This window comes from Symphalangus syndactylus, chromosome 12 (assembly GCF_028878055.3).
Source record: "Symphalangus syndactylus isolate Jambi chromosome 12, NHGRI_mSymSyn1-v2.1_pri, whole genome shotgun sequence".
NCBI lineage: Eukaryota > Metazoa > Chordata > Mammalia > Primates > Hylobatidae > Symphalangus > Symphalangus syndactylus.
Window position 1 is genome coordinate 80,109,753 of NC_072441.2, and position 27,109 is coordinate 80,136,861.

The 27,109-nt window shown below is 53.1% G+C and overlaps 1 protein-coding gene across 2 annotated transcripts; it reads right to left on the reverse strand.

Moving 5' to 3' along the window:
* On the reverse strand, nucleotides 1–27,109 carry RORC (RAR related orphan receptor C). 2 transcript variants are annotated; one of them, XM_063626289.1, is made up of 11 exons: nucleotides 27,031–27,109; nucleotides 24,712–24,741; nucleotides 11,912–11,997; nucleotides 11,383–11,524; nucleotides 9,632–10,144; nucleotides 9,293–9,414; nucleotides 8,204–8,336; nucleotides 7,939–8,046; nucleotides 7,647–7,757; nucleotides 6,028–6,137; nucleotides 1–2,306 (listed from the first exon to the last, which is right to left on the reverse strand). In XM_063626289.1, exons 1-11 carry the CDS (start codon nucleotides 27,068–27,070, stop codon nucleotides 2,145–2,147), a joined length of 1,557 nt encoding a protein of 518 aa, XP_063482359.1. In that variant the 5' UTR covers nucleotides 27,071–27,109; the 3' UTR covers nucleotides 1–2,144. The 2 variants fall into 2 exon arrangements, with proteins under 2 accessions (XP_063482359.1, XP_063482358.1); XM_063626288.1 differs by lacking the exon at nucleotides 27,031–27,109 and adding an exon at nucleotides 26,236–26,437.

The following is a 27,109-nucleotide window of genomic DNA, read 5'->3' on the forward strand; positions in this document are numbered from 1 at the left end:
CTCAACCCCCGCTGCCTGGCTGCCCGGCTGCCGCCTGCCACTGCTGCTGCTGCTGCTGTTGTTGCTGCGGCCGCTGCTGCCAAGACTGAGGTGGAGAAAAGAGCCAGAAAGCATTTCTCCTTTTTTTTTTTTTTCCTCTCTCTCTCTCTCTCTTTTTAAACCAGGCAAGAATGAGTCTGCAGCAACCCTGTTGGTGCAAAATAAATAAATAAAGCAACCAGGGAGGGCTGCAGCAAGCACCACTACAGGCTGGCAAGTGACAGGGGAGGGAGCCAGGAGGGAGGCTCTGGTGCCAGGGAGGGGTCATGCAATAGCAAGAACAGCAGGTTCCAGAGGATCTCTCTGACATCCTGATTCCCCCACTGGGGAGCTCGGGCCAGCCGCCTTCCAGAGGATTGTCTTTTGGTCTCCCAGATGTGGAGCAATTCTGTGCAACCTCTAAATCTAAACGTTCTCTGTGGGTATCATTTATGGGAAGTTCTCAGTCTAGAGCATCTCCCGTGGGGCTCAGTTTGAGGCTCCTACAGTGGGGCTTCCTGAAGATTCGTTCACAGTCCTCACTGAGGGACTGCTCCACCTGGGGAGAAACTGCAGGGTCGGGGTGAGGGTGGGTTGGATCTGTATAATGCTGATGGATTGCTGAGCTGGAAACCTGAGTCTTGACCCAGGAATGAGACTGGAGAGCAGGCATGCAGGTAATCTAATTTAAGGATCTCCCACACCCTCTGACACACACACCTTTTGCCTTTAAAATCATTTTATAAAGAATGGCACAAGTTGGGGTTTATGTTTACTCAGATGAACCTGTCCCCTCAGAGGACACAATCCCACCCCCAGCCCCCCAACCCCACAACTGCCCATCATTGCTGTTAATCCCTCAGGGGAGGGTTCACAGCTGTTTATGAAGCCAAGAGAGGTTCTGGGCAAGGTCACAGCTGGGGAAACAGGCCCAAGCCCTGCTCCCTGGTGTCCTCCATGCTGGAGTCAGCGGTGCCCAATGACGGGGTGATGTGATCACATCTGCTTCCTTCTCCACAACAAGAGCAGGGCTGGCGGGCAGGCCAGGAAAGTCCTCCAGGGTCTGATCTTGCCTTCCGACTGACCAGTGCCAGCGACCCCTGCTTCTCTTGGGGCTTCTAGTGGTAGAAGACAGCTGGAGCTGGGGTGGTGTTTGGATTACCCCAGGCCCAAGATCAGTGGACCAGAGCACCATGGAAATGTTTGGGGGGGGGTGTCCCTCAGGATTGGGACTTTCCCCTGAGGACTCTAGGCTCCTCCAAGCTGTGGCCTCAAGGATAAGAGAGATTGTGTCAGGTTCATGTATCTCTGGAACTGCATTACTGCTGTTGAGTCTGTATGTGTTTCACCTGTGTATGGATATGTGTCTCTGATCAGATTTGTACCAGCCCCTAAAGTCTATTTTTAAAGTGCACATAAGAGGTTTGAGTTTTAACTCTATATCTGAGATGCTCTTGGCCTTCATTGTACCCTAGTCCCACACCCAAATCCCATAAAACAATTATCTCCAGCCTTTCATCCTCATCCCATCCAGTTTTGGTTAGACCCCAGGTAAAGGATAGGGTGCCCAAATACTTCCTTCCTGAGCTGGGAGGAAGGCAGAGGCAGAAAATGTAAAGCTCCAGATTCATTCTATACAGGTCCTTCTGGGCTCTCACTGCCAGTCTCTGAGCTTGATCCATCTCCCCCAGCCGAAGCCCAAAGGGAAATGCAATGAGGTATTTCAAAGGCTTATTCTTAGCTTCTGAGCTTCTGAATGAATTGCGTTCTATTCATCCAGGGAGCCCTGGATGCCCCTGTTTTCTTGAGGATGTCTTGGTCCCCCAGAAGTCCTTATATCCCAGCCACCCCCTGCCTTCCAGAAGCTGGGTGTGAAGGAATATGGGAAATGAGACAGGTCAAAGCTGAGGCTGGAGATGGTGTTCTGCCAGCCCCACCCTCTGGCGATTGTCCCACTGCCAGGCCAGCCTGCTGACAGAAAGCCAGCCGCAGATCTGCTCACTTCCAAAGAGCTGGTGGGGACTACCCTCCAGGGTTCATGGGAAAGGAAAAAGCTGAGGGTGGAATGGGGTCCAGGGAGGTGGGCCAGCAGGCCATAGGGAGAGGCAAGGAGTCCCTCTTCCAGGTCACTTGGACAGCCCCACAGGTGACTCGGTTTCAGTGCTGAAGAGCTCCTTGTAGAGTGGAGGGAAAGCCGCTTGGACCACAATAGGGTGGAGGTGCTGGAAGATCTGCAGCCTTTCCACATGCTGGCTACACAGGCTCCGAAGCTTCCCCTTGGGTGGCAGCTGGATATGGGTTAATGGGGAAGGGAGGGTCAATACTTCAGCTCTCCTCAGAGCAAAGAAGTCCACTTGTTCTTCCTGGGCTAGGACCAACCCTCCTTGCCTTCCCCTTATATACTTGGCACTTTGGCACCAGCCAAATCCCCCTGGTAGAAGTACGTGTGTGTTCAGGACACTGGAGGGAAGTGAGAGTGGATGGGAGACAGGTGAATGTTTTCTGGGTGAAGCCCTCAATTTATGTTCCCAATACTTCTAGAATGAACCTCATCAAAGACTCTAATGCGCACTTCATGCTTTTATAAGAGTGACTGTCTGTGACTCTTGTTGTATGCTGTCACATGCCTCTGCCTTTGTGCATGTTGTTACATGCCTCTGCCTTTGTGCATGTTGTTCCCCTCTTCCCATTACTAATCCTTACCCTCTGGTGTCACCTCTCCTAAGACTATTTCCCTAACTGCTCCCCATCTGGATTAAGGGCCCTTCGTTTGGGCTTTCCTCTGTGTAGCACTTACTACATTGCAGGAAAATAGTCCAATTTGTCTGCCGTCCCACCCTAGATTTCAGCTCCTTGGCTGAGGTCTCTCTTTCCCTGTCTCCTCTGTACCTATCATAATGCTTAGCACATGGCACATGCTTAATAACTCTTTGAACTAAACAGACTTTCTAAACAGGCACCTAACACTGCAAGTAGGAAACCAATGCTGCCAGCACTCAGCCAAACGGGAGACGAAAAAGGCACAGAAACCAGTGAGCAGATGGAAACAGGGAGACCTCACTGGAGCAAGACTGAAAGAACAATTTATCTCTTGCAGTCTCCTCTATAACCAAGGGGCTTAAAAATGTCTCTTGCCTGCCATTGCCTCCCTCCCACTAGCTTAGTTTCCTTGGAAAGAGGCAGTCAGGGAAAAGCAGGCAGCAGGGTGTGATCCCGTCATATCTCCTCGATTCTTTCTCTTCCTTGCCACTGCTTTGTTCTGAGCTTTTTTGGGCTATGGCAATAGCTTCCTTCACTCATTCAACAAATATTTGTTGAGAACCCATCTGAAGCTGAGCTAGGCACTGTGATGGCCTCTAGTGATATATCAGATATATCAGTCAATAAAGTATAATCTGTACCTTGATTAAATTTACATTCTGGTGAGGGACCCAGAAAATAAATATGTAATGTGTCAGATAATAAGTTCTTTAAAGAAAACTAAAGCTTTTTGTATGGGGTTACTGGTTAGGAAAAACCTCTCCCGAATGAAGAGATGGAGTGAGCCATTTGGAAAACTGGGTAAAGAACCCTCCAGGTGACTACAATAGCAGGTACAAAAGCCCTGCGACTGGGTTTGATGTGTTCAAGGAATAGCAAGGAAGCAAGTGTGGCTGCAATGGGTGTTTGAAGGGGCAGTGGAAGATCAGGTGCGAAAAGAAGGCAGGGATCATGTTATGAGCCACTTGACCATGACACAGACTCTAGATTTGATTCTCGGCATCACAGGCAGCTACAGGAGGGCTGAGAACAGGAGTCAAGGCCAGGTGTAGTGGTTCACACCTGTAATCCCAACACTTTGGGAGGCCCAGGTGGGCAGATCACCTGAGGTCAGGAGTTTGAGACCAGCCTGGCAAACATGGTGAAACCCCATCTCTACTAAAAATACAAAAATTAGCCGGGTGCGATAGCTCACCCCTGTAATCCCAGCTACTCAGGAGGCTGAGGCGGGAGAATCGCTTGAACCTGGGAGGTGGAGGTTGCAGTGAGCCGAGATCACACCACTGCACTCCAGCCTGGGCGACAGAGCAAGACTGCCTCAAAACAAACAAAACAAACAAACAACAACAAAAACAAGAAAAAACCACAGGAGTGGGGCATGATGAGACTGCATTTTTAAAAGGGCTACCGTGGGTGCTGAGTAGGTGTGATGTGGTTGCTACGGGGCAGATGAGGGTGGAACACGGGCTCAGTTAGGAGGCTTCTCTTGAAGTCCAAGTGAGAGCTGAGAGCTGGTAGGGGCTGGGGTGGTGGTAATAGTAGGGAAGGTGATGTATTTTGAAAGCAGATCCAACCAGATTTGCTTTCCAATTGCTCTCCCAGATTCCTGTCTCTCCTCCTTCGAATCCATCCTGTAGCAGATTAAAGTTCAAGTTCTTCAGAGCACAGACTGTGTAAGTCATTGCTGTACCCTTAACACCCAGCCCTGTGCCTGGCACATAGCAAAGGCCTGCTTGAATAATTACATAAATGGTTCCTTTATACTGGTTCCAAAGTAAATTGCCTAAATGACAGCTCTGATTGTGTCATGTTTCTAGCCTTTGGAGCTCCCTGTGGCCTAGAAATAAAGCTTTAACTCTTATATGGCATTGAAAGTCCTCTCTGATTTGCCCCTGACCTAATTTTCAGGCTGATCATCTGGTGCTCTTCTGCCCCATCAGTCTATCCCAGCTTCTGATTTTACACTTTAGTCAGGATGTACCATGAGCGATTCTCCACATACACACTATTTTGCCGCCTTATTTTTGCTCCTGTTGTTCTTGGTCTTCATTGTACTCTAGTTCCACACCCAAATCCCATAAAACAATTATCCCCAGCCTCTCATACTCATCTCATCCATTTTTTTGGTTAGACCCCCAGGAAAAGGATTTTTTTTCATTTTTTTTTTGTTTTGCTCCTATTGTTCCCTAAGCCTGGAATGCCTGCCCCACCCCCATGAATGCCTGTTAAAATCTTACATCATTCATGGCCTAGTATAAATGTCATCTGCCCTGGGAAGTATTTATGACCCACTCCTTTTACCCCCAAATTATTTTTAATCCCTGTTTTATACTCTCATAACATTTTCCTGGTGTCTCTTATTATAGTTATACATAGGGGACACAGGGATAGAAAGAGGGCAAACAGCACTGGGATTCAATCTTGCATTTAAGTCACTGAAGTCTCCTAATAGCTACAAGGAGATTTTTTTTTTTTTGAGACAGAGTTTGCTCTTGTTGCCCGGGCTGGAGTGCAATGGCACAATCTTGGCTCACTGCAACATCTGCCTCCCGGTTTCAAGCGATTATCCTGCCTCAGTCTCCCAAGTAGCTGGGTCTACAGGCGCCTGCCACCATGCCTGGCTAATTTTTTTTATTTTTAATAGAGATGGGGTTTCACCACGTTAGTCAGGCTGATCTTGAACTCCTGACCTCAGGTGATCCACCCACCTCGGCCTCCCAAAGTGTTGGGATTACAGGTGTGAGCCACTGCACCCGGCTGCTACATAGGGAGATTTGAACACCCGTCCTATTGACTGAGTTGCCATGAGGATGAGAAAGCATGTCAGCAAAAGTACTCTGTTAATTGCATTATTATTATATCACATACCACATTCTACTTTGTGTGAGTTAGTGATACACCGATCTCTTCTTCATACCAGATTAAAATCTCTTGGTGGGGGCAGCAACCAAATCTCTGTATCTTTCCACAGTGCCTTGTAAAAGCAGGTGCTGGGTAAGTGCTGGCTATATTAAACTGAATTGTTCCCTGGAGGTCCCTCCCAGTTCCAGGCCCTCTAACTTTCCAGTCTTTATGCACATGGAAGTAGCCGTTCATTCCCTTAGTTCCCACTGCTGATGCAAGCTCTCAAACACGGCATGGCACTTCCGCACTCCCTCCTCTGTACCCACAGACCCCGGCCCTCGCAAACTCTGATGTCACAGAGCTGGCGATGGGCCTGGCCTCTTCTACCCCAGGGACCGCTCCTACCTTTGCCAGGATACTTTGGCGATGAGTCTTGCAGAGATGATGATGAAAGGCCAGCTCCAGATTGTACTGCAGCTGTTCTACTTTCCTTTTCTCTTGGAGCCCTGGCCGGTCTGGAGGAGGGGGTGGGACCGTAATGAGAACAAGAAAGAACATGGACATTAACTCCCAACAAAAGGGTATATCTTTTTGGACATCTGTGCTGGATAGAGGTCTTCTCAGCTGAGCGCGTGCATGTGTGTGCCTTGGTTTGATCATGGTAAGCTCTGGGACGTTGGGCTTGGCTAGCTGTCTACAAGGAAAACTGGGAAGAGATGAAAGGTATGAGAATTTCTGATCTCCTGACTCCAAGCTACCTTCTCCCTGGTAACCTGATATTCCACATAGCTCATTCAATGCTAGGCACTAGGATTCTGTCATAAGGGGAACAAGAGTTGGAAAAGAGCTCTCCCATGTACGAAAAAGGCTCCTGATAGGAGGTGGCCTTCCTGAAGGTGCCCAGGCCTGCACCAGGGGGCTTGCAGCAATCTGTGACTAACTTTTGCCCTGATTCTATAAAATACCCAGAAGTCATCTTTAAAGTTTTTATCTTCTAGTTTGAGGGGCATATTTAGGTGTCCACTCACTGGCAGAGCCAGAAGACTGATAGTCTCGATCTGCAAACTCAGGTTAGCAGCTTGACCCACTTCCCTAGGTTCTCTGAATATTTAGCATTCAGCTGGCTCAGCCCAGCTACTCCATGCCAGGGGAGTGGATAGGATATCCAGAGTCTTCCCATTATAGGCATACAGCCTTAAAATTAGTTCACACAGAGCAGTGATTCTTAATCTTGGTGGCCTGGGCGTGGCTGTTAAAATTCAGCACACCCCTGATCAATTACAGATGGTCCCAGTCTTACGATGATTTGACTTACTATTTTTTGATTTTATGTTGGTGAGAAAGCCATTTGCATTCAGTAGAAACCATACTTTGAATACCCATGCAACCATTCTGCTGTTCACTTTTAGAACCACATTCAATAAATTACATGAGCTGTTCAACACTTTATCATAAAATAGGCTTTGTGTTATATGCTTTTGCCAGACTGTAGGCTAATGTAAGCATTCTGAGCACGTTTAAGGTAGTCTAGGCTAAGCTATGACATTCAGTAGGTTAGGCGTGTTAAATGCAGTTTCAACTTACCATATTTTCAACTTATGATAGGTTTATTGGGACATAACCCTATCATAAGTCACGGAGCACATGTACACTGGAATCTCTGGAAGTGGGACCCAGGCAGCAATAGTTTTTAAAGCTCCCCAGGTGATTCTGATGGGTGCTACAATGAAATCACTGCCACAGACTAACAGACACATTTCCGTCAGGAAAGTGGCTCATTTCCTCTCAACCTCATTTCTCCCCACTTCCCACAACCCCACCTTATGCTGCTCTTGTCCCTCTCTGAGCATCCTCTGAATCTTTATTTTAACTCATTTTATTTTATAGCAATACTGAGTAGGGCTCATTCTGCTATTTAAAGCAATTTCCCAGATTTAACCACATCTGAGGGTCTAGACTCTTCTTCGATATCTGCCATGCCCCTGCCACCTGAATGTCCTTCGCCCAAGCCCAGCGACACTCACGGGCATTGATGAGAACAAGGGCTGTGTAGAGGGCAATCTCGTCCTCGGAAAAGTGCAAGGCACTTAGGGAGTGGGAGAAGTCAAAGATGGAGCTGATGAGCTCGCTGCAGCCTGATGGAGTGGAAATGAGAAAAGTGAGAGAGTGGCTGGAGTGATGGTGCCCGAGGACACCGCCCTTATGGTGTTTAGAGCAGAGGGGGCAATTCGCCCTGAAAAGAGGGTGCCCTGGGTCACAAAGATTTGCCTGGGGTTGGCATCAGAATCTTCTCTCTCATTTCTCCCTGCCCCTCACCCAAGGCTCGGAACAGCTCCATGCCACCGTATTTGCCTTCAAAAAAGACCGTGCGGTTGTCAGCATTGTAGGCCCGGCACATCCTAACCAGCACCACTTCCATTGCTCCTGGGCAGTGGGGAGAGAAGATGCAGGGACAGTGTCAAGCAAAGCCAGATCTGACTCTGTCCCCCTGATTTCCTTAAGCCACCTCCCTCCACTTGGCTCTGCCCCGTGCCGTGCTCTGTCCCCTTGCCCCCAGGCCTGCCCACCCATCCCTGGGCACCTGCTTTGAGAAGCACAATCTGGTCATTCTGGCAGAGCTCCATAAAGCCTGAGAGCCTCTTGGCAAACTCCACCACGTACTGAATGGCCTCGGTGAGGTGGTGGGCACAGCGTTCCCACATCTCCCACATGGACTGCAGGGAGGGAGGAGGGTCCCGCTGTAGCGCTCTGTGTGGCCCCGTGATCCTCCTGAGCCCTGGAGCCCCACCTAATAAACTGCAAGGGGTAGGCTCTGAACTCCTATGTTCTCAACTAGCATTTTCAAAAGCCTGGTCTTAGCACAAATGCACAGATTCCTGCCAGTGAGTCCCACACACTGAGCACCCACCGGCTGCTGACACCGAGTTAGCTGCTGTGAGGGAATCAAAAAAGTATGAGATACAGCTTTGCCCTCCAACAAGGTACATCTTGTTGAGGTGAACAGGACATACTGCTGCCCCTTCCCCCACAAAGGTTATGCTCAAGGTCTCAATAACCTAGAGAAGCAAATGTGAAGTGCCAAACGAGTGTGTTTAGAGCAGGTGGTATCATGAGAGTGTAATCGAAAAGGCAGCATAAACTTTGGAGCCTGATGAATCTGAATTTGACTTTGGTTCCACCACTTTGTGACCTTGAGGAAATCTATTAACCCCTCTAGGCTCAGTTTCTGTCTGTTAAAAATAGGAATAAATGCCACCCTCATGGGTTGGTTGTGGTAGGGACTGAGGATAATTTACATAAAGCGTTTAGCACAATGCCTGGCAGAGAAGTGGTGTTTAACAAATGGTAACCAGGGTTCTGATTATTGTTATTGTTGATGGAAGAGGAGGAAGGAGGGTACACCAAGGTCTGCATGGTAGAGGAGGTAGGATGAAGGCCAGGTACAATTTTAATAGGCAAGAACTAAGGAAAAGCGCTCATCCATCTGCTGGGGTGTAGACAGATATACACATTCACAACTGTGCATAGACGGTGTGCACATGCTTGTTGGCCAGCCTGTGTCTGTGATGTCCCGCCCTGCCCCAGGACCCAGGTGTGTGCAGGTAGCCATCTCTGAACTCTCCCCGTGGGGGTGGGATGTGTTCCCTTCCTGCAGGTCTCCTGGCCTCACCTTCCTCTGGTAGCCAGTCACTTCCTCCCGGGAGAAGATGTTGGAGCGCTGCCGCAGCAGGTCCTCCAGCCGCAGCTGGCATGTCTCCCTGTAGGACTTGCAGACGCTCTGCACCAGGTGCTCTGGGGCCGGAGAAGGAAGGCATGGCTTGATCTCAGCCAGCTCCTACCCCTACCCACGCAGGGGCACTTCTCAGCCTGGCCTATCCTGCTCTGCCTCCTCCCTCCGCCCCTCGTCCGGACCCCTCAATTCCCTCAGGCGCATGTTTGATTGATATGGGGTGCTGGTGGAAACCCCTCCCTCATCTCTACCACCCTCTCCACCTCCCCAGCTGCTCACCTATCTCTGTCAGGGAGGCATAGGGTGCCTCCAGTGTGCTGTGGAAACTGGGGCTGCCATAGCTCTCTGGGCCCTGTCCCAGTTCCCCAAGCCCAGGATGCCTGTGTTCCTCAAAACGAAGTCCACATCGGTCAGGGGTCGGCTGGCTGCCTGTGCTATGGAAGCTCTCTCTGCCCTCAGCCTTGCCCCGCTCAGGGCTGTATTCAAGGTGGCATGAGGCTCCATTGAGCCCTGCCTTGGCCAAGCCATTGGAATATAAGGGCCCAGAGCCTGAGGCTCTCAGGAGGCCAGGGGGACAGGCAGAAGCCTCAGGCAGGTCAGGCGAGGAGCCCAGGGGCAGCTGCCCGTCTGGGAGCCCCAAGGTGTAGGTGAGGGTATCTGCTCCTTGGGCCCCTGCTGGAGGGGTCTTGACCACTGGTTCCTGTTGCTGCTGTTGCCGCTGCTGCAGCTGTTTCTGCACTTCTGCATGCAGGCTGTCCCTCTGCTTCTTGGACATGCGGCCGAACTTGACAGCTGAAAGAGGTCCAGGGACCAGGGGTTTATGAGGCAGGAGAACATGGCACAGGGCAGGGTCAGCAGGCATTTGGCCATTAAAGGATTAACTTGCTGCTCTCTGAATGGCTGACTCCAAGCACAGCTTCTCTCGCCTTTAGGGAATTTATGCTCAAGACCCCACCCATCTCTCACTCTTGTTTGCTTCTGGGGTCTGTCCAGCCTGCCATTTCAATCTGTTAAGCAAAATCTTCTAAGTTCTAGATCAGATTTGAATCATGGCAGAATTCAAGCAACGAGTCTAGGCTGGGGATTCTGGCCTCCAGATATTGGGGCTGGGGGTGGTCGAGCAGAGGGCCTCAAGCTGTATTGGGGTCACCTCGCCTTTTTGGGAGGGTCGGAGGAAGAGGAGAGCTGAGAACACAGGTCTCCCTGTGGTCAGGCCTGCAGGCTCCCTGGTGACCTAGATACTCACCACAGCCCAACCCGGGCTCCGCGGCTTGTTTCTGAACATCCTCTTCTGCTCTCTCTTTCCTGCCTTTTTACTCCCCCCGCCACCCCTCCCAGGTGTGGGGGCACAGCCCCTCGCCCCGCCTGCCCCTTTGCACCCCTGCGTGCTTCCTTTTGCTTTGTTATTTTGGGCACTGAAAAGTGCTGACAGGCTCCTTCTGGCTCCTCATCACCTCATGCCCCCCCAGCTCCACCCTAGGCTCCTTCTGTGGTGGTGGAGGTGTGCAGGGGCACTGGTGAGGAGGTGGTGGGTGAGGAGGGGGGATAAGGCACCAGGACACCAGCCCTCCCCCGTGACCACCCTCTGGTTGTTCTCAGGCCAATTCTGTTTCCATTCCTGGCTACAGTCCTGTGTCCAACTATGGGAATGGGGAACTAGGAAAGGAGATAGAGCTAGAACTACAACAACAGGGTAGCAGGGGAAGATGCCAGAGCTGCATGGGAGCTGGGCCAGAGGGAAGCAGAGTGAGGAGAATTCGTTCCAAGTAAGAAGAGATGAAGAGGTATGGGACCTTGGAAAGAGGAGCTTTGTTCTAGCAAAGCCTAAAGTTGGGGGCTCCAAAGAATTTTGATGGGGGTGACCCATCCATCCCTGCAGGGGAGGAGACAAGGGGTTGTAAGAGGGAGGAATGGAGAGCAGACCAGAGGACGGGCAGTCTTGCAGGTTAAGCCTTGTCTAGCTCAGCAGGCCAGGCTGCCCCTCTGGAGACACCAAAAAAAACCCCAGGGGGCTGTCGACTTGGCCTCACCATCTCGGGACATGCCCAGCGCCAGGCATTTCTGCAGGCGGCAGTGCTGGCATCGGTTTCGGCTGGTGCGGTCGATGGGGCAGTTCTGCTGACGGGTGCAGGAGTAGGCTGCGTTACAGCGCTGGCTCCGGCGGAAGAAGCCCTGGGGAAAGCAGGTGGAGGGCAAGACTGCTTATCCTGGTCAGGCCCAGCTCACTCACAAAGGCCTCCAGCCCACAAGCTCTGGCAGGTTTTCTACATCCCACGACCTGTCAGTTTTCTCTCTCCTCCATCTCTTTGTGTAATTGCAATTTATCCTGTAGTCATTTCCCCAGCTTAAGACACGGCCCTGCCAGTGTTGAGGGCCCTGCAGGGAGGCACTACTCAGGCATTTTCCTGGCTGCCCAGGAGATCATCCCTGGAGTCAGAACAAAGGCCATTAAGCCCCTTGTTTATCTCTAAGGAGACGCTGTGTGTGTGTGTGTGTGTGTGTGTGTGTGCTTGTGTATGCACACGCACACATGCATGCATACACATGCCTACGACTCACCTTGCACCCCTCACAGGTGATAACCCCATAGTGGATCCCAGACGACTTGTCCCCACAGATTTTGCAAGGGATCACTTCAATTTGTGCTGGAAGAGAGAAAGAGAAGTAGGTCAGCCCAGGAGCCTTTTCTGCATTCAACCACCATGTACCTGGGCTGCAGATACAGGTACCTGGTGCTTCCCCTACTTCTCCAACCAGCTCCAGCTTGCTGTTTCCCTCTTGCAAAATGGAAGGGGAAGTGAAATGCCAAATGCTTCTCAGCAAAGGGTGTGAGGAAGCTGCGTTTGTTTCACAGAGGAGGGGAGTGTCGAGGGGCAGCCGGGAGTTGTATCAGTGCTATGGAGGCAGAGAAAGCAGCTGCAGAGGGGCCACCTGCTCAGCCCTTCGAGTTGAAAAGCTCCAGTTGCCTCCCTCCCGCCTTGGGACATAGGACTCCTCACTGCCTCACAACACCTGCTTCCCGCCCAAGGGGTTTTCTCTGTGCCTCCCTCCCCCACTGGGGCTCAGCTCCCATGGGCAGAGTGTAGGGTATAGCAGGAAGATGTGGTACACAGGGGGTGGGGGATAGGCAGAGATGCCAGTCCTTCCCAGCCAGACAGTGAAGGCTCAGGGAGGTGCTGTACACAGACGGGGTGAGGGGGTGGCAGGGAGGAGCCCAGGAAACTGGGGCTCAACACCCCAGCTCTGCTGGATGCCTGAGAGCCTAGGGAAAGAATTAGCCAGAATTAGCCAGAAAGAAAGGTTCTTAGGCTCTTGGCCCCAGAGCAGAGAGAGTGTGGCTTTGTGTACATCCGTGTGTCTGAGTGTGAACACTTATGTTTGTACAAGGGTATCTGTATCCATTTGTGCGAACATGAATCATCAATGTTAAAAATGGCTGAGACTGGCCGGGCGCGGTGGCTCACGCTTGTAATCCCAGCACTTTGGGAGGCCGAGGCGGGCGGATCACGAGGTCAGGAGATCGAGACCATGGTGAAACCGCGTCTCTACTAAAAATACAAAAAAAAAATTTGCCAGGCGTGGTGGCGGGCGCCTGTAGTCCCAGCTACTCGGAGAGGCTGAGGCAGGAGAATGGCGTGAACCCGAGAGGCGGAGCTTGCAGTGAGCCGAGATCGCGCCACTGCACTCCAGCCTGGGCGACAGAGGGAGACTCCGCCTCAAAAAAAAAAAAAATGGCTGAGACTAGAGACCATCTCATTCAACCTCTTCATTTACCGATGAAGGACTAAGCCAGATAAGGCAAGGCGGTTGGGCCAGGGTCATAGGCTAGTTTGCCTGAGAGCTGGGGCTACATCCCAGTTCCCCTGAGCTTTCCATTATGCTGTTCTGTGTACCTGTCTTTTGGGGTACACATTTCAGTGGGCATGTTTGAAGGTGTGCTTGTGCGTGTGCATATGCATGAAAAGTACATGTCATTTGTGAGCCTACGACTTATCTGGTTGCTCCTGCGTCCACACGTGCATATTTGTATGTTAGCGTCTGCTCATGGGGCACTAGGACCCCAGGTTCTCTCTCCCACCGAACTCACTGTAACCTGTACCTGCTTCCCCACCCCTGTGGTTTGCTGCTGGCCCTAGGCTCATCTCTGCTTTGCCCTGTTCCTGTCAATGCCCACAACTCTCTGATGAGCTCTGTGGGACCACAGGAGGCCTTCTCCCAGCTCTTCTTTGAAAGGTAGCTGGGCAAAGCTTGGGATCCCTGGTTACTGTAGGTGTTTTTAGCATTTCCCAGAGCACATGGGTCTCTTTTCCACCATCACTGACCTGCTGCCTCCCCTCTGAGTGGGGAGTCCTGGGGCAGGACAGGCCAGAAGAGTAAAGAGAACGGCCAAAGCCCCTTTTAATCTATGACATGTCTCCCACCAAAGGGGCAAAAGAAGTGGCAGCCTCTCTGGAGGGCGAATGCGCATTGCTGTGAGCTCACCTCCAGTCCCTGGCCTGGACACTGGTCACATATCGGGCCTGATGATGTGAAGTGGGCAGGGAGACCATGGCTTGCCCACCATTCCCCAAAATATTATTTCCATCACTCTTAAACCATCATCCCTCAGGCCAGACTTGAGGTGAGTCAGAGGCAGTAGTTGCCCCCGACGGGGACAGGGCACATGGGTATCTGAAATCCCTTCGTTAGCACTCAATTCCTCACCCAACCCCCAGCCACACGTGCCTGCCCAGCAGCAAGCTTCCAATGCTCACACTGTAAGCTGTGGTCCCCCCACGACCAGGTGGTAAGTGAGTTTTCCAGATTCTTTCCAGTAAATTAAGAGCAGATTTTAATGCATGGAGGGGAAGAGAGAATAAGAGGGCACTGGGGGTCTGGAACAGGGGCAGAAAATGTGGGGGCCCCCTTACTTCTAGTCACTTAGATTCTCCCTCTAGACCTGCGTTTTCTTGTCAGCAAGATCAGGATAAAAGTATTATTGCCTCTCCATGGGGTGATTGTAGGTAACAGAGAGTAATGAAATGAAAGCACCCATGGAAAGCACTGTGTATTCAAGTTACTCCTGAGCAAAGGTCAGGCTGAGAAGCCCAGTGGGCCTGGCAAGCCTGAGAGGAGCACTCAGGCCCTGTGGACTCTGTTCTTGCCCAACACCTCCCCCTCCAACACTGTGGCATCTCTCTTTTCACTGGCCTAAGACCAGAGATGGGAGAAACCAACATGGGCCACCCAAAAAAGTAAGCGGGAGGGAGATTAGGCCAAGCCACAGTGGGAACTCGGGCTCTGGCCCAGCAGTCAACCACAGGCCTCCCTGCCTCTTCCCTTCTCCAAGAGCCACATCCGCGTGCGTGTGTGTGCTGACCACATGGGTGACCCCAGACACATCTCCCTGCCCCATGCTTGACCCACTGCTGCTCCTGGCCCTAGGAACCTCACAACAGTGTCATCAAGACCTTGACCTTCTCATAGGAAGATGTGGCCAGTCAAGGACCCCCTTCGCAGATACCCATGTTTGGGGGACACCAAAGCCTTGGACTCCAGCCACCTGGTCAGCCCATCCTCAATCCTCCCAGTCCAAGACAGAAGTACCCAGTGAGACAGGCACACAAGGCCAAAGACTCTGAGCTAGAATGTCAGACCCCCTAGCCTCACTGAGCTGGAGAGACCAAGAGGTTTGGGACCAGGAAAAACAGAGACATAGATCTAGGGATGGAGAGACGGCTGCGGAAACATTGAAACACAGAAAATCCACGCTTGTATCCTGGCCTTTGCCCAACCCATGGCCCCCTCAGCACTTCAGGCCCTCTAGTCCTGCTCCCCCCTCCTTCCCCTGCCACCTGCACTCCCTTCAATGCCATCCACCCAAACCTCAGAAAGAAAGTACCAGCGCTGTGTACATGAGGGTGTGTGTTACTTGTACAGAAGGGGTGGGGGAGAACGGGAAGGGGGCTGGTAGACTTGGGGGTTGGTGAGAGGAGCTGAAAACATCTCTGATGATAACTCACCTTCAAAAGCTACCCCTGGGAGACACGTCCCTGAAGCAGCAGGTGGTGGGAACTCAGATTGGGGAGAAGGAGCTGAGTAATCACAGGATTACTCAAACTGTTGCCCAGGAGCCAGGCCTGCCAGGAACTTACCATCTAAGGGCCTGCCAGTGCCAGGAACTAGAGCCAAGCAAAGGTCAGGAACCTCGAGCCAGCCCCTGCACCACTGCTCCCATGGCAGCCCTAACTCTACCTTCACCTGCTGTCTTGGAAAGATCTTTGATCTCACCTACAGCTCTCTCACTGTAGCTCTCTCCTGAGAGAGAGCTTTCTCCAAAAGAAAACTCCAATTCCACATGCTTCCAAAAGGAGAGACAAATGCCCAAATGCACCCACCAGCTCCTTAAGTCATCTAATAACTGAATGACTATGGCTTTTTGCATCTCAAACAAGATTACTTGGGGATCTGAGGTGGGGCTCAAGATTCTGCACTTTGGTCAGCTCTTAGTTGGTGCCTAAGCTTACTGGTCTTCAGCCTATACTTTGAGTAATAAGAACTTAATCCCTATTCCTGTCTTTTTGCCAGGCTGCTCCTTCCAGGGAGTGGGGCTGGGGTTGGCGATCTTTTCCTGAGCTCATTCTTGTATCTTTTCTGCCATCCAGTGTGACCTCTAAAACTTCATTCCGAGACAATACTAGAAAAAGAAACTGAATCTCCTCTGGATTGCTTTAGAGACTGAAGTACCCCCAGGAGCATCCTAGTAGCTCCTGCTATGAGGGGAAATACGGTAGAGGCAAAGTCCTCCATCCTCCTCTAATCGAGCCTCTCACAGCTGCGAGATTCAGTGATAGTGCTTTGAGTACTTCCAGAGCCTGGCCCTGTGCCAGCTTAGGAAGCCAACCCTGGGCCCTGTCCAGGTGCCCTATGCCACAGAGATGAAGTGGTAGGAGCAGGGGAGGGGCTGCAACCCAGGGGGATCTCTCCCCTCAAACCCCAGAACCACCACCCCCCACCATCATGGTAGAGAATGGGTTCACACAGAGAAACCCCAGGGTCCTTATCTCCTCCTGGTGCCTCGTCAATCTAGAGATGGGCCTTTTCCTCTCCTCTTTCTCTCTCCCTTTTCTCCAGTGGATACTGACGAAGGAGAAAGGATAATGATAGACATAAGCATTGGCTGAATTCTTACTCTGTGCCAGGCTTTACATGCATTTTCATTTAATGATCACAACAACTCTGTGAAGTAGGCCCTGCTAGTATCATCCTCATCTTACAGACTGAGGCCTAGAGAGAATAAGCAGCTTGACTAAGGTCAGACAGCCAGAAGTGGCAGATCCAGCATTTGAACCTAGATCTCTGTAATTCTGCAGCCAGTGCCCTCAAGCCTTAAGCTACATACTTTATGAGGATAAGACGCCCAAATGCACACCGGAGACCTGGGTAGAGGACATGGTTATTTGGCTGTAGGGGAAAAAGTGTGAGGTGAGTGTGGTGGTCTAGGAACAGAATTCACAGAGGAAACCCACAGAACTAAAGCCAGGACTCCTGTTTGTATAAACATCCCAAGAGATATTATTCCCTCTGTCCCAACTCTTCCTCTGAGGTCCCAGCCTCCTCCTGCCCTACCCCTTTCTCTAAGGCCAAGTGGGACGACTTATATATCCCAACAGGGTTCCTGGGGACTCCTCGGGAACACCACAGCCCCTTTAGGGTATAGACTAGGTTTCCATACATCTTGGTCTGCCTCTGTTTGCAGAATGAATGAATGAGTGAGAAAGAGGAATGCATCTCTTTCTTTAGCTTGAGCTCCTCCTCTCCCCACAGCCAGAACTCTCTGTCTCAATCCCCACCGAGACCACAGCTCTGGTCAGCGGTCCCTTGCACACCCCAACCTGTCACCAGCCTCCCTCCTTTCTCAGCTCTTAGTTCCCCCAGCTTCTGCAAAGCTGGAAACCAAGGTGGTGGGTGCCACCACAGGGGAGCAGGAGTGGGAGGGCTGGGTGGGGGCTGGGGGAGAAGCGGTTCTACCTGGTGAACACTACCCCCAGCCCAGGCCAAGGCCCTCATCGCAGCTCCTGGTGAGAATTTTCTGCTGAAACACCCAGATCCTAGGGCTGAGAAAATAGTGAAGCTAAAACTCAGGTGGGCGAGGGAGAGTCTGGGGTTTTGAAAAGCCATGAATGACAGCCAGCCAGCCAGCCGAAACCCCCTCCTGGTGCCTCCGCCACCCCCGCAGTCTGGGACTGGAGAAAGGCGAGTGAAAACAACTAGTGAATGGGGGAGGGGATGAATCACTAGGAGGAAGATCTGGCGAGTGGGAGCCCAGACGTCACCATCAGCGCCTTCCCTGCCTTCAGGGCCATCTGTCCTCCATCCCAGAGCACCTTTGCTGCTCCGGGAGGGTAGTGGACCCAGAAAGACCTTGGCTCTGACCCTGAGGCCCTGCCTTGTTACTGTCCCTCCCCCAAAATAGACATCTCCATTCTTTCTGAGCCTCAGGGCCCCAGGGAAGGGGCTGCACTGCAGCAGCAGGCGTGGAGGTGAGACCTCAGAAAGGACTAGCTATATGGGAACAGGAGCAAGGGCCTTGGGCTGCCTGCCTGGGAGAGACCTTAGCCCTTAGAAAGTCCTGTTTCCTGTTAGTTTAAGTCAGCAGCACAGAGGCAGGGGACGGGGAGGAGCCCTTGGTAGGGACCGAATATTTTCATTGTACTGGGACAAGCTGAGTCTTTTCAGAGTCTAGCACCTTGGGCTGGGTGGTTTGGTATTTCTGTTAGGAATGGGAAGACGGGGAAAGAGAAGTGTGCTGGAGTGATGCAAGGAAGGAAGAAGCCCTTCACGGAGTCCTAAGATGGCCCTGGGCTCTCAGGGTGATATCTATGTACGCTGGGGACTTGGAGTCCTTTCTGGCCCACTGTTCCTCATGACCATGACCAAACCTAAGAAAGATCAGCTCATAGACAGTGACCTCGCACCCCTCAGCCTCCCACCTCCCCATCCAGGCCAAATGCCAGGGCCTGAGTGCCTATTGGCGCCATGCTGGCCATGCCCTTAGGGGAAGATGTCTGGGCTACCCTCCGTCTGGCTGGCTGGGAGTCTCTTTGGTGTATAGACAGACACATTATCTCCACTTGACAGCAGCAGGTCGGATGGCAGGGCGCTGGTGCCATCCTTGTCAGAGCCACCCTACTTCCCCCTTACCGCTTTCCTAGACCCTGTGTCTCCCTGTCTTCCCTTTACTGCCAGTTATCTTTTCTCTCCACCTCTCCCTGTGTCTATGTGCCTCGTGATCTTCTGCACTCCAACTCTGTTTCTGGGCTTCATACCTTCATGTTTGTTTGTTTAAGAGACAGGGTCTTGCTCTGTCACCTAGGCTAGGGTGCCATGACATTGATCATAGCTCACTGCAGCCTTGAACTCCTGGGCTCAAACGATCCTCCTGCCTCCGTCTCCTGAGTAGCTGGGACTACAGGTACATGCCACCATGCCCAGCTAATTAAAAAAATTTTTTTTGTAGGGACAGGGGCTCACTTTGTTGCCCAGGCTGGTCTCAAACTCCTGGCCTCAAGCCTCAGCCTCCCAAAGTGGGATTACAGGCATGAGCCACCGTGCCCGGCCGCACCTCCATGCGTTTGGCTCTATTGGTGTTTCTCTATCCACACCTTGTTGTGAAGGGAAGCCAGGGAAGCCAGAGAAGCTCTCAGAGCACAAGGTGAAGGAGGAAAAAGGAAGCCCCATGCCCCTATGACTGAGGCCTGAGGCAGCCCCAGCTTCAACCTGGGGTCTTCCCACAAGCCACAGAAGGGAGGCCGTATTGAGTCCTGGAAAGACCCCTGGACTGACAGTGTAAGACCAGGCACTTATGCCGCCTGTCACTGGCTGGACATTACTCTCTCCCCAGGTGTTCCAGAAACCTGCCATTTGAGTTGGGCCTCTGCATCTCTCCTTATTTCTTGATCTGTTTCTGCTCCTTTTGTCGGGCCCTTGGTCTCTGGGTGTGTCACAGTCCCAAGCCCCATGTGCTTTGACTCTCGCCATCGGTGGTTGGAGGGGCTGGTGGTGGTTGGCACTCATTGGGGTCAGATAACTTGGGGCTATGAGATACCTGTAAATGTCCAAGTGAGAAGGACCAGTGGCACTGACCCCCTCGTTGGAGGAGGCCCTGTCTCCTACCTCCCAGCCTGGGTGGGGCTGTGTGTGTGGTGGGGGTGGGAATAATGGAGAGCTGGACAAGTGTCTCCCTCAGCCCCTGCTGGGGACTCCTGCCCCACTGCTGGGCTAGAAGCACACCTAGTCATTTCATCCCAGGGTTGATTTGCTCATTAGGCGCCGTCTCTGGGAAGACCAGTCTGCCAGCATTTGCTGCTAATAGAGAGAAGCTAGAAGGGAAACTGAAGCTCCAAGGGGCCCTTTCCTCTGTGTAGAAGCTGTTGGCTCTTCTCTCCAGCCCTCCTTATCCACCCCAGCTCATATGCCTGCACTGTGGCCTCAGTCCCCATCACAGAAGTGGAATTCTTTTCTTTCCTTGGTTTCCCTTCCTTCTAATCTCTGGGAGAGCTGAGTCTCCTTCATCACCCTTGGGGATGCCTGCCTCAGGGCACTGGGCTCTCTCTTGGCCCTGGGCCTTTGGAACTGGGAGACTCTCCATAGTTGGTTTTGTTGTTCTATCTTAAAATTCAGCTCCCTTGTTTTGCGGATGGTAGACCAGGGCCCAGTGACTTGGCTTGTCTAAGTCTATATGGCTAGCCAGTGACAGGCGGCATAAGTGCCTGGTCTTACACTGTCAGTCCAGGGGTCTTTCCAGGACTCAATACGGCCTCCCTTCTGTGGCTTGTGGGAAGACCCCAGGTTGAAGCTGGGGCTGCCTCAGGCCTCAGTCATAGGGGCATGGGGCTTCCTTTTTCCTCCTTCACCTTGTGCTCTGAGAGCTTCTCTGGCTTCCCTGGCTTCCCTTCACAACAAGTACAGGGGACTTCCTGAGGTTGCCCACCCTTGCTTTGCTGGAAGGCACAGGAACCCCAGACATCTGCCCACCAACTGTTGGCCCAGGCTCCAAGCCAGAAAAAGAGTGAGACTGAGGTCTTTCCAATCCCATCTCCGTTGCCTTGCTTCCCCCGTCAAATGGGTGACTGACCCTGGAGAACCACACACACACACACACATCCACACACACACGCACACACACACACACCCCACACACACACGCACACACACACACCGCACACACACACACCTCACACACACACACACACCACACACGCACACACGTGCGCACACACACACACACACACACGCAGGCATGTGCCTGGGTGCACCCTGACTGGATTCCACATAGTCCTCATGTCCCTGGATTGGGCAGAAAGCCTGGTGGCTTTGAGGCCTAGATGTGGGGATTCTGTGCCCTGCTGCCTGCCAACCTCAGTTGACTCTCGCCGTCCTGTTGCTTCAGAGCACAGCAACTGCTCTGGCCTCCTTTTACTCACAAGCAGGCTGGAGGCACAGAGGGAAACACTGTAACAAGAGCCAGGAGAGTGCGTTCAGGGCCCCTAGTAATTACCAGCCCCCATCAGATACCAGCTGTGTAACGGGTGAAGTACGCAGCCTCCTTGGCTCTCAGTCTTTTTGTAAAATGAGGGGCCTGGATACCTCAGATACTCTTGGAGGTTCTTTTTGGAACTCAGGAATTCCTCAACAGTCCTCTTACCATTGCTGCTGTCAGGGAGCTGCCTGGCCAGCAGGACTCCCCAGCTGCTCCACCCATCTCCCAACAGATCTTGACCTTGACCAGGACGCACCCTGCCAGGAAGGAGCACTCAGCTTTGCTCACACTGTTCCCAAGACATCCTCCTTTCCAGAGGGGTGACGACAGGGTCCAGGCTCCCCCGCCCCCAGGTGGCCCCATTCACTTACTTCTCATGACTGAGCCTTGGCTCTGCCGGCCTTGGCTCCCTGTCCTTCTCAGCAGGGGGTGGTCCAGGAGTGGGGTGCAGCTGGCGGCAGAGGTGGTGCGAGGCCCTCTCAGCAGCGCCTCAGCCTGAAGCTCTGCACCTAGCTCTCTCCCCCAGTGCTTCTGGGCTGGGGGGTTTAAGCTCTGCACCACACAGGTGGCCAAGTGACAACCCCCCACCCCACCCCCAAGGGGTGCAGTGAGTAGGATGACAGGCGCCCCACGTGGCCAATCTGGGCCTGGGGCACGGTGTGAGGGGAGGGGCAGCCAATCGTAGGGGGCGTTGGAAAATTCCAAAACCACATGCGACAGCCACACGCGGTAAAAGCTGTTTCCACCCGCCAGGGTAGTTCTGGCTGGGGAGCCGGAATGGAGCTCACACGAGCCTGAGGCCAGGTTTCTACTCCTGCTACCCCTGAGGACCTTCCAAGCCTGACCCTCTTTGCCAGGTGACTTCAGGGACAGGGATGTTTTCAGAGGTAAGTCACAGGATGTCTGCCTGGGGTGGTGGCATGTTGCCACCTGACACCCTGTGGACTGCCAACAGCCATACCCACTGTGGTGCAGCCTGGGGGGCTGTCCCACCACCCCCATGCCCACGCTCCTCCCTGCAGACACCACATATATCTTGCGCTAGGGAATACATGGAAATGATAGAAGCAGTAATAATCACCAGGCAAATACCCACAATCCACAGAAGGAAATGAGAAATTTCCTTAGGAGCCAAACTGCTGAAATTGGAGTGTAGCTACTGATCATCATCACCATCATCATACTCATAATCATAATAATAGTGCTTACTAGTGTGTGTCAGAAATGGTTCTCAGTGTTTTATGTGGATTATCTAATCCTCACAAAATACTTTATGTGGGCCAGGGGCGGTGGCTCACGCCTGTAATCCCAGCACTTTGGGAGGCCGAGGCGGGTGGATCACCTGAGGTTAGGAGTTCGAGACCAGCCTGGCCAACATGGTGAAACCCCATCTCTACTAAAAATACAAAAATTAGGCAGGCATGGTGGCGAGCGCCTGCAGTCCCAGCTACTCGGGAGGCTGAGGCAGGAGAATCGCTTGAACCTGGGAGGCGGAGTTTGCAGTGAGCTGAGATAATGCCACTGCACTACAGCCTGGGCAACTGAGTAAGACTGTCTCAAAAAGAAAAAATAAAAAAACTTTGTGAAGTAGCTACCATTATCCTCATTTCGAGGAGGAAATTGAGACACAGAGAGGTTAAGTAACTAGCCCAAGGTTACACAGCTAGTAAGTGGCAGAGTCAGGATTCAAGCCCAGGCAGATTGGCTTCGGATCCCACTTGAAGGATGGGAGGGTTTCTCTGGTTCAAGTCTGCTTTTGAGGGTGTCTCAGCCTGGGTATATGAGTCTCTCTGGAGTGTTTTTTGGCCTGGGGGAGGGGCCAAACAATTCCAGAGACCTTCTCAGCTTCTTAGGTGCTCTGTGGGGTACGTTGGCTTTGAGAGTCCCTCTTCAGGGCCCCTCAGTATTCAGGCTCCCTCTTGGTCTGGGGAGTTCCCCTGGGTTCCCCATCTTGGACCCCCATCTTGGGGTTGTCTCAATTCAGGAGCCAATTTTCAGAGTCTCTCGGCCTGGAGGAGGCCTTAATGTCTCCTGGATTCTGTGGGGCAAACTCCTGAGAGGTGTCTGATCTTGCTGGGACTCTAGACCCTCTCATCCAGGCACAGGCCTTTCCTTGCCTTCCTGGGCCTTCCTGGGGCTTCAGGAGCTGGGCTGTGGAGTGGGGGAGAGGCCGTCAGCCTGGATCCTCAGGACGACACTCTTGGGGTGGGGACATGAGGACCGGTGGGTTGGGAAAGGGATAAGGAGGTATAGTCCTGGCTGAGGTTTCTGAGGTCAGAGGTTAAGGGTAGGAATAGGGTTTGACCTCTCCCAGTTCCTGCTGCTCCGAAAGTCCCCCTACTCCCCCCACCCACATATGGTCCGTGACCCCCCTCCCCCAGCTCACCCGCGTCACTCCCTGACCCGCTTTCCTCCCGGGGCCCTGCTCAGCATTTCCGTGGGGCCCTGTGGCTAAGGGCAGGCGAGACACTGATCAGGATTATGCTGAGCAAAGCAACCCCCACCCAGGAGGAGGTAGCATCCTGGATGGCCCTCAGCCCTGGGCTGCCCAGCTCAGGGAGAAGGGCAATGCTTTGCTCTCTGAGATGTCTCTACTTGGAACAGGGAGGCTCTAGATAATTTTGGCAGTGGGCGAGATGGCAGTGAGCTCTCAGGAGGAACTGGCAAGGCAGTCAAGGGACGGCTACGGAGAAATGGTATGGCCACTCCTACCCTGGAGGGATCCTCTCGATTCAGGGACCCATGCTTACAGAAGGGCACGCATAGCCCTGATGGGCATAGCTTTGGGACTGTGTGCATTCTCTGGGGGACTAGCCTTTGCCGCAAACTAGGAGAGGAGAGCTGATGTGCTGAGTGGTCCCTAGAGACGATGCTTATTCACTAGCGTCCACTGGGAAGTCCTCTCTGAGCTCCAGTGCCCTTCTTACCTGTTGTAGTCTGGCTTTCAGGGCCCCAGGACACAGAGTGCCCCTGTCCATTCTGTTTCCTACAGAGATAAAGCTCTCCTGCTCTCTAGTCCTGCACAGGCTGGCTCCAGGCTTGTTCACGCCTCAGGATGTGTTAACCACAGAGATGAACACCAAACCTGGCTCAGCACCATAAAGACTGGTGCAGGCTGGGCACGGTGGCCCATGCCTGTAATCTCAGCACTTTGGGAGACTGAGGGGGGTGGATCACAAGGTCAAGAGTTTGAGACCAGCCTGACCAACATGGTGACACCCCCGTCTCTATTAAAAATACAAAAATTAGCCAGGCGTGGTCGTGGGTGCCTGTAGTCCCAGCTACTCGAGAGGCTGAGGCAGGAGAATTGCTTGAACCTGGGAGGTGGAGGTTGCAGTGAGCTGAGATTGTGCCATTGTTCTCCAGCCCAGGCGACAGTGCCAGACTCCGTCTTAAAAAAAAAAAAAAAAAAGCCTGGTGCAGGCTCCCTGTCTCCCTTGGCAGCAGCGCTGAGTTCCTGAGGCCACCCCGCCTCTGCACGCCCCCCTACCTCTATCTCCTTCCTTCCCCGGCCTGGCAGTCGGCCCCCACCCCCTCCCATCTCCCTGCCTCTGTCCAGCATCTCTCCTCGCTTTTTTTCACAAGGTGGTTCCCTTTTCCTTTGTTCTTTCCTGGTTTCTTTACAGTGTTTCCTTTCATGCTTCAGGCTTCTTCCTCATCTCCTCCCATTGCCCTGATCTGTGGTTTCCTTGCACCTCCCCCTGCTTTCCCGTTGCCTGCCATCTCTTCCTGACTCCTCCACCTCTGTCCAACCTCAGTCCCCCCACAGATCACTTGCTGAATTATTCTACATCTCATTATGCCCCAGCCATTTTCTTGCCCCAGACCCCCTACTCACAGGTGTGGGTCTTCTTTGCAGCCAGCAGCTCTGTAAAGACAAGAGAGGGGGTTGACGTCAAAGGTTGAAGACCATGAGGGGCTGAGACACTTCCCCCACTCCTAGGATCCCATTGCCGCACTCCTTCCCTCAGAGCCTGGCGTCTGAAGGGCAGGCAGGCCACCCCCTGCACTGTCCCTCTCTCCTCCTCTGCCCTTGGGCCACACTGGCCCTCTTCCAGGTACCCAGAAGTGTCAGGCTCCTCACTGCCTCTGGGACTCCCCCAAGCTGCTCCTTGCCTAGAATGCCCGTCTGTCCTGTACCCCTTAATCTAGCCAACTTCTCTTTCTCCCTCAGGTCTCTGATTATGTCTCTTCCTTGGAGAAGCCACACACACCCCCTTCCCCTGCCCTTGTGCTGACACATTTAGCTCCTTGCATTTTATTTCCTGGCACTCACCATGTAACCAACTGTCACCTAACTGCGGTAATTGTGTCATTGTCTATGAAATGGGTCTTCCCTGCCAAATTGTAAAGCCCTGTGAAGGCAGGGACTGTGTCGGTCTTATTCACCTTGTAATTTCCAGAGGTGTCGGTCTTATTCACCTTGCAATTTCATTGGAGGTGCACAAGAAATATCCTACAGCCAGAGTTAAATCTCTGTGGGACTGAAATCTCTTGGTTGCTTATCTATGCCTGAAAACACCAGGGCTTCAGAGATGTGGAGGTTGGGAGTAGGGGGGGAGGATGTTTGGAGGAAGAGGAGGGGACAGCTGCAAACACAGACCCCTCTCTGGCTTCCATGGGCCAGGCTTCCCTGGCCTACCAGCCTGAAGAGGAAGGCATCCCTTCTCTGCTGCTGCTGCGTGGCCGGGTCTGGGTGGAGACTGGGCAGTAGGGAGCATGAGTGGGTCGATGGGGTCACACGGATACTCGGACCTCCAGGAGGAGCAGCCCTTGAGGGGAGGGCCTTAGCTGGAGCATGGTTGGTGGGGGGGGGTGTCACCCATTCATGTAGTTAGCATCTATGAAACACCTAGCCAGGGAGCCCCTGGAAAGAGGATTCCCCTGCCAGACCTTGGCCCATTTCCTACATCCACATAGCAGCTCATCACAGAGCACAGGGCCAGTCTTTTGTCTCAGAAAGTGCTTCAACCATGCCCTACACCCTCTATAGCTTCCCTAACCTCTGGCTCTGTTCTGTTATTTTTTTCCTTCTGCTGTTCAGTCTTGACACCCGACACACACACACACACACACACACACACACACACACACACAATGCCCTTCTGCCCGGGAGATGCTCCCCACTGGCAGGCCATGGTCACTGGGCTGTGTGGAGGCGAGTGGCCTCATGGCCTGGGCTCTGCTGGGGTGAGGGAGGAGAAAAGACTGCCCCGAGGTGGCAAGGCCCCACCCAGCCCCGCCCACCTCCCCTTGCTCCTGCCTGGCCCCACCCAGCTTCCTCCCTGACGTGGCACCGGCTCCTGGCCTGTAGCCTTGCACCTCAGAGCAGTCCTGTGGTGGGGGTGCTCCCCTTGCTCACCCAGGTAGCCAGTTCTTCCTCCACCAGGTGGCCCTGGAGCTTGGTGGCTCTGGCCCTCAAACTTTCCTCCTCCATGCTCACAGCTGACCAAGCCTATGGCCCTGGGATCCTGCTCTGAGGGGGTTCCTGACTTGGACCATGGGTGGGGCCAAGGACGGCCTGACATTCTGTCCTTCCCTGCTGATGGCCCAGTGCCCCACATTCTCTGCAGAGATGAAATCCCACACTCCTGGGTGAGTGGCGAGGAAAGGACCAGGCTACATGGTCGTGGGCAGCTGACAGGGTGTGGTTCCCCCTGCCACACTCCCCAAGTCTGTCACTCCTTAAAGGACAGGTTTCTCCACGGGTGAATGAACGGAAGGTGGAGCAGCCAGCCTCCCAGCCGCTGCTGTCTGGGGTCCTGGCCAGATCAAGGAAGCAGTGTCCCTGTGCCTCCTGGGGCAGGCCCACACCTGGGAGGGCCTGTCCACATTCTGACCCCTCACTGGGTCTAGATCTGGCTCCCCTGACTTGGCTCTTCCCTCCCCATCTACCCTCCAACCTGTTCCTTCCTTCTCCCGCTTCTCCCTTTCTTTCCTGTTTCTCTCCTTTTGCAATTTCTTCTCCTCTGTCATCACCCTAGCCCCTCCTCCTGTTTCTCCTCCAGTTTCCCTCCCTGCCAACCCAGGGCTTTCTCCTCCGCACTCTTGTCCCTCCCTCCCCTCCTCACTTCTTGCCCAGTCTCTTGCCATTTCTGCCCTCTTCTGAACCTCTGGCAGTCTCTTCCGCCTGCAGGCAGGGCCATGGGCCTCTTACCCCGTGAGGCTCGGTGCTGTCTCTGTGGGGCCCTGTCCATGGGGCAGCTCCCTTGGTGCCGTCCTGGCTGCCCTGGCTG